The sequence below is a fragment of the Cherax quadricarinatus genome, chromosome 19 (genome assembly GCF_038502225.1).
Source record: "Cherax quadricarinatus isolate ZL_2023a chromosome 19, ASM3850222v1, whole genome shotgun sequence".
Classification (NCBI taxonomy): Eukaryota; Metazoa; Arthropoda; class Malacostraca; order Decapoda; family Parastacidae; genus Cherax; species Cherax quadricarinatus.
Genome location: NC_091310.1, coordinates 30,351,528 through 30,359,027, shown reverse-complemented (window position 1 = coordinate 30,359,027; position 7,500 = coordinate 30,351,528). Strand labels below are relative to the sequence as shown.

Sequence of the window (7,500 nt, the reverse complement as noted above, 5' to 3'; positions counted from 1 at the left end):
GAGAAGTAGAGAGAGAGAGAGAGAGAGAAAGGGGGGGGGGCAGGCTTGAGACTAATATAAACAAGATCATCACAATGATACCTTGTCTTGAAGTACTGGTGTATCCTGGCCTCACCTAGCACAGTGTGGGGGGGGGGTGCTAGTGTATCCTGGCCTCACCTAGCACAGTGTGGGGGGGGGGTGCTGGCCTGTCTGTGAGGTGTATTGAATATATAGCAGACAACCCTTTGTGTGACTTCCAGTGGTGATGGTGGATGGTAGAGATGGTAGTGTTTGTTGCTGGTGGTGGTAATGGCTGTTGTTGTTGGTTGTGAAATTAGTAATTTATGTTGTTGTTGGTGATGGTTGAGCTACTAGACGTTGGTGCCGTGCTATCTATAAGATAGCGCGCGCGCACACACACACACACAGTAGTCCGGGATGTTTAACTGTCAGGCCAGGTCTGTCAGTCTATGACAGGACTAGAAAGGCAATACTCCTGCCGGTGGTGCAGCAGAAGTCGCTGCTGCAGCGTTCCTTCCCTCTAACGGAAAATTCTTTGGTGAGGGAAAAGTCCAGTGACACCTGTCTGAAATTCTCCTTCCCCCCGGCTCATAGTGTCATTCTTCTACGATAATCGCCCGACACCCCTCGCCTGTGGCACTGGTGTGACATTTCTTCGTGGCACTCGTCTTGTTATTCTGTCCCAGGGCATCCGTTCATATCTCTTGTAACGGATGTTTCTTTTGTCAGATAGAGGACGTTTTCTAGACTGTAGTGTGAGGCAGCAGCACTCCTTGTCTCTTTTGAGAGGGTATGTCTGCAGGCCCTTACAGGCCCTCTGTGCCTAATGAAAGAAGGCGCATAGTAGGTCAGGAGGCACTAGCAGGCCTCGGTGCCTAGTATGAGAAGGTAAATTTAGATTTGTGAAGGATACAGGTAAGTACTGGTTTTCAAAGTTATCGATGGGTGGGCCAATCTTCCGAGTAGGATAATAGAAGCTAAGACCTTGGGTAGCTTTAAAAGAGACTGGACACATCACACTACATTCACGACTCTCATCAAGATTTTTCTGAGATGAGAGTAAGACACATGTGCAACATCTGGGTATCTTTATTGTAGACGTTTCGCCATCCAGTGGCTTTATCAATACAAATTCTAGGACATAACTTGAAGACAGTAGAACTATGTACAGAAGATGAGGTAATCAGTCCCTCAACCTAGGAGTAGGTGCGAACAGCACCATAGTCGTGGAGATTCTGAAGCAGAAGAAAGAATCCTGGCGCTTATATAGTAACGTCAGGTGTAGTAGACGAGGGCATATTCACTGGTAGGCGGGATTTCCCAGTGGAAGTAGGTCCTTCCCAAAGAGATGGGTTAGTTGTAGTAGTAGTTGTCGTAGTCGTGAAGGTTATGTACATGTCCTCAGAATTAAGATTCCATGATGTTGCAGTGTCTGACAAGTTGTGTAAGAAATGGTATATAATACCGAGGACATTACATAACCTTCACGACTACGACAACTACTACTACAACTAACCCATCTCTTTGGGAAGGACCTACTTCCACTGGGGAATCCCGCCTACCAGTGAATATGCCCTCGTCTGCTACACCTGACGTTACTATATAAGCGCCAGGATTCTTTCTTCTGCTTCAGAATCTCCACGACTATGGTGCTGTTCGCACCTACTCCTAGGTTGAGGGACTGATTACCTCATCTTCTGTACATAGTTCTACTGTCTTCAAGTTATGTCCTAGAATTTGTATTGATAAAGCCACTGGATGGCGAAACGTCTACAATAAAGATACCCAGATGTTGCACATGTGTCTTACTCTCATCTTGTCGGTATTATATACCATTTCTTACACAAGATTTTTCTGTTTGCGACATGGCGAAGCTCACTACATTTGTGATAACATTGTCGAGAAAGGTCTCAGTTTCTAAGTAAGATTGGATGTGAGTAGGGCTTGAGGCACTAGTAGGCACTCTACGTAAGTGATTGTGAGAGAGGCAGAGCACCCAGCCACACTCCCCCAGTGCTCGCGGGAGCTTGAGGGAGGGCAGGTGTAGCGTCACGGGGGAGAGGAAGGGACCACCGGGGAAGGAAACTAAGCGTCAGCAGTCGTCCCCGCCCCTGCCGTTGTCCCCGCCACCAACTGTTTCAACACTCCAACCTCTCTGGCCGCAGCTGCTGCTGTGCCTTCCCTTCCACCAGCGATACTCGCTAGACTGCTGACGGAGGGACAGACGCGGGGGAGGATGAGCGTGTAGTCACCCCTCTACCTGTGTATGAGTCTAGTGTAAATTAAACACTGTAGAGGAGACAATATGCACCGTGCTGGTGTACCTTAAGGTGCGTCGGAAGGGCTACGGTACCAACCATCTTCTGTGATTCAAGGTTGGTCATTTGTCAGGATGTTTATATCTTTGACATCTGTGTACATAAAGGTGGATATCTCTCTCAACGTAATCTCTCTGTGTATTGTCTCTAGGTAATCCTTTATCAGTGCAATTTCTCAATACGTAATCTCGGTAATCTACGTAATTTCTCGAGGTAATCTCTACATGATCTATATAATCTACATATGTAATCTACGTACTTTGTGTATGTAATTTATGTATTCTCTATGTGTAATGTCTGCATAAATTTTCTTTACGTAGTCTCTAGAAATAAAAACAATGCCGAATATAACGTCGGTCTCCCAGAAGAAGTTCATATAAAAACGACTCTTAGAAACAAGTAGCAAACGAATTTGAGTGTTGTTTGGAACTAACAGATCCAGTGGCAATCATAATAAAGTGTGTTGAGAAAAACATGCTTGTGGACTGATTATCGTACCAGTAAACTACAAGATGTTGTGGTGAATGCTGAGAATTTGTTGTAAATAACTATTTTAAGAATTACTCTTGTCTGGTGGTAAAAAGATTAGATGTGGCCTTAATGACCCCCTAATGTAGTCAATACTTTAGACCTCATTAGCCAAAACGCTGTCACCGCTAGTCTAGAATTCCTACAGCTTATAGGAAGATGCCCAGAACACGGAATGGACACTGACATGGACCACAACACACTATAACACTGTCTCTTAGCGTGTCCGAACATTCAACCTTCAGAGACGCCTCCTAGCAAATTCCACAGGAAATGGCTTATCACTTCATTGTTAGAGATAAGTTATCTGATATCTTGAGACTGTATCCACACTTAGTTACAAGAAGCTTCTGTTATTTGATTGTAACGTAATAATCATAATTTTTAAGTAGTAATAAGATCCTTGAATTTCCTTGAGATTGTATCTACATTTCGTGTACATGAGTTTTACGAAGAAATTGTTGTATATGAAATGATTGCAATGATTTAAAATGTATAATTATGCCGAGTTGGGGGCTGGTAAAGACACATTATGCCCTCTGTGATCATTTTTTTTTTTTTACGCTGCCGCTCACAGGATGAGTTGCAGGTGCACAACAAACTAGCCGCTCAGGCGACACGAGGTAAATAGTCCTCGTACAGGAGAGACTCAGCAGTTTCTGACGCACTCTATACTGCTAACACAGAGCGTGACCACAGTGTGTGAGACAGACGTGGCCGTGGAGAGGTGGTGTTGTATACATGTCTCTGCCCAGTGTAAACTCAAGCTCCTGACACAAGATTAGCGGACCCAGGAATTTATGAAAATTGTGTGTGTGAGAGAGAGAGAGAAGATTGCACACGGACAAACAGACGCCTAGTTTTGCACGCACCATGATAATGGTGTCCTAAACGACTCGAGTTTATGTTAGAAACGAAATCTGAGTAAGTGAGTTCCCTCCCACAAGTTATCTGAACGAGGGTTTTTGTACAATAACAGAAAGACTTCTTACCGCGCACACCTTCACTACACTGAGAACAAATTATTGTAGTTACCACTGTTTACCTCACTCTTTGATCGCCTTTTCATTTCTTAGTGCAAAATGATGTGTACTCATCTAGGTGTACTCAACTAGGACTCATATAGGTTTACTCATCTAGGAGGACTCATTTAGGTGTACTCATTTAGGTGTATTCATCTAGGACAATCTAGGTGTACTCGCTTAGTTGTAGATGAATAAGACACATGTGCAACACTGTAGAGATGTTACACTAAGCAATGGCCTTTATCAGTTCAGTTCAGAGACTACTGCTGCCCACTGTAGAAGACGTAAAGAAGTGGTCAGAGGTGATCAGTCCCTCAAATCTTGATGAATCTACATCTGCATGTCGGTTTTGTAAACCATTAATATATGTTCACCTGGTCGTGTTCACCTCGTTTTGTTCACCTTGTGTTCACCTAGTTTTGTTCACCTTGTGTTCACCTTGGTGTTTACCTAGTTGTGTTCACCTTCGTGTGTTCACCTTGCGTTCACCTTGGTGTGTTCACCTTGTGTTTACCTAGTTGTGTTCACCTTGGTGTGCTCACCTTGCGTTCACCTTGGTGTGTTCACCTTGTGTTTACCTAGTTGTGTTTACCTTGATGTGCTCACCTAGTGGTATTCTGCATATAATCTGACGTGTGTATCTCTCTTTAAGAGTAGTCATGGTAGTGTACATACACTTAAAGGTCTCTGTAACTCAATAGTCTATCTTCTGTATTAGTTTAAAACTGCCTCTACTGGTGGTGTTCAGGTCACATACATCCTTTAATGACCCTCGTGTAGTAGACAGGCTTTAAACCAACATGGGGTACTTACCTAGTTGCACTCACTTTGCCATACTAGCTTAACCGTACTCGCTGAAAGTTTACGACGATCTCCATTTCGTTAACTAATCATGTCATTCATTTACAGGTTAATTCTTCATGACCCTCCTGGAGATGTTTTTTTAAGATTAACTTTTCCACCAGGAGACGCAATGAGTACCACGCCCTCCTCGCCCACGCCCACGTCTCCTGAAGCATCGCACGCCCGTTCCATCGTCTTCCTGGGTAGGGAGAGGTCGCCCATATTCGTGACAGAGTCCACCCGTCTTCCCACCACGCTAGCACCTGGCCAGGTACACCAAAGTCAAGGTTCACCCAAGGAGGATAATTTGTTAACTTATACAACGAATTCCTTGCTATTAAGCAGAAGGTAATGTTGGTGGTGTACCGTCTTCAGTGTTGGTAGTCACACCAACAAAGCTCTGTTGGTGGTGTACCGTCTTCACTGTTTAGCTTAAGTAATTCCTTAGATTCTCAGTAGTAGTAACACACACATTTACGAAAGATCCCCTCGGAGCTAGCGATCACGTGGTTCAGAGCTTCGAATACATAGCAGAGTTACAAGTGGAGAGGGAATCAGGAAGGGCAGGACGAATGAAGCCAAACTAAAAGAGAGGGGACTGCACAGGCGTGAGGAACTTCCTGTATGAAGTTCAGTGGGACAGAGAACTGGCAGGGAAGTCAGTAAATGAGATGATGGAATATGTGACAATAATTTGCAAGGTAGCAGAGGAGAGGTTTATATCCAAGAGCAACAGACATAACGAGAAGGCCAGGACGAGCTCTTGGTTCACCCGGAGGTGCAGAGAGGCCAAAACTAAATGCAATACAGAATGGAAGAAGTGTAGGATGCATAGGACCTCGGAAAACACGGAGAGTAGTCGAAGAGCCAGAAATGAATATGCACAGGTTAGGAGGGAGGCCCAGCGACATAACAAAAATGACTTAGCAGCAAAAGCCAAGTCGGACCCGGAACTGTTGTACAGCCACTTCAGGAAGAAAATAGTAGAGGACCAGGTAGTCAGGCTGAAAAAGGGAGGGGAGCTCACAAGAAATGACCGAGAAGTATGTGAGGAGCTCAAAATGAGATTTAAAGAAGTATTCACAGTGGAAACAGGACTCCGAAAACACTGAGTGGTGGGGTACACCATAAAGTGCTGAACACAGTACATACAACCGAGGAGGAGGTGAAGAGGTTGCTAAGCGAGCTAGATACCTCAAAGGGGATGGGGCCAGATAACATCTCTCCATGGGTCCTGAGAGAGGGAGCAGAGGCGAGATGTGTACTACTAACAACAATCTTTAACACATCTATTGAAACAGAGCGGCTACCTGAGGTATGGAAGACTGCAAATGTAGTCCCAATTTTTAAAAAAAGGAGACAGATATGTAGCATTAAACTACAGACCAGTATCACTGACATGCATAGTATGCAAAGTCATGGAGATTATCAGAAGAGTGGTGGAGCACCTAGAAAGCTTATCAGTGACAACCAGTATGGATTTAGGGATGGGAAATCCTGTGTCACAAACCTCCTGGAGTGCTATGACAAAGTGACATCAGTAAGACAAGAGAACGAAGGGTGGGTAGATTGTATTTTCATGGACTGTAAAAAGGCTTTTGGCACAGTTCCACACAAGAAATTAGTGCAGGGAAGGCACTGCATTGGATCAGAGAATTCCTGACAGGAAGGCAACAGCGAGTCATGGTACGTGACGAGGTGTCGGAGAGAGTGCCTGTGACAAGTTCTAGGACCGGTGCTGTTTCTAGTATATGTGAATGACTTGATGGAAGAAATAGACTCAGAAGTCTCTCTGTATACAGACGATGTAAAGTTAATGAGAATTTAATCGAAGGAGGACCAGGCAAGATGTTTAATAGTTTATTTGTTTGGTCGTCTGAAAGCGGGGTGTGAATTATAGACATCTTCGGAGGATTCTTACTTTATTGTTAAGTCGTGGTGGGTACACAGGCTTGTGTGTTGTGCCCATGGCCCGGGCAGGGCCATCCCACGAGAGAGAGCTAGGAGTAGGCCTTGTGTCTTCCTGCTAGGCCGTTGTGTGAGTGAGAGTGAGGCAAGGGCAGGCAGGCTGAAGTGGCAACGCCTATAGGTGGCAGCACCAGCATGGCGCGAAATATGAACTAAGCTGGCAGACAGCATGGGCTGTCTGTGCAGACAGTACAGGCTGTCTACATACGCTCGGCCACCTACCACATGGTCAACCCGACCATGTCTGGCGGTAAAAAAAACTCAGTCTCTCTCTCTCGTAGGCACAGGGCACAGAACACAAAATAAAAACATATATGCATATGGACATGGAAAAAAAACTTCCTACAGGGAGGGAAGGAAAAAACATGTGGGGTGTGCTAAACATTGTGGTCAAAGGCAGTGAGCATCGATGGGCATCACTGCACGCCTTCCTGCGTCTGGACAGATACTGCAACATGAGAGACATCGCTGTGGCTGAGCTGTGATGTAACAGGGTACGGTCTCCTCTGGAACGGTGAAGCAGTCGTCGTAGGAGTCGCTGCAGGTTTCACTCAACCTGGGGCACGACATGCTGGTGCCCTCGAGTGAGGCGTCGACAAAACTCGGCAACTGGGCAGGACTTCTGGCAAGCAACTCAGGAGGACACTTCTCAACTGGTACTGTCGCTGGGCTGTCACTGCCAGTGAGCGTGGAGCGAGTCGTGGCAGAGATGACTGGGCGAAACATCTGGGAGTCATAACATCATACACCAGACTGCAGTGAGCGAGCTAGCAATCAAAGTGACATCATCTTTGTGCAGGCTGCTCACTGAAGCT

At 45.5% G+C, this 7,500-nt stretch overlaps 1 protein-coding gene across 10 annotated transcripts in view; it reads left to right on the top strand.

The window, feature by feature from the left end:
- Window positions 1–7,500, top strand: part of LOC128688263 (5-exo-hydroxycamphor dehydrogenase) — a 47,461-nt gene that overhangs the window by 772 nt on the left and 39,189 nt on the right. For 5 of the 10 annotated variants that reach the window (XR_011392190.1, XM_070086624.1, XM_070086631.1 and 2 more), the window contains exons 1-2: window positions 3,367–3,472; window positions 4,840–4,988. Coding sequence is in view for 9 of the 10 variants with exons in the window: in XM_070086624.1 (XP_069942725.1) it covers window positions 3,382–3,472; window positions 4,840–4,988 (240 nt within the window). In the remaining variant the exon portion in view is untranslated. The other 5 variants (XM_070086626.1, XM_070086625.1, XM_070086630.1 and 2 more) reach the window with 5 other exon arrangements.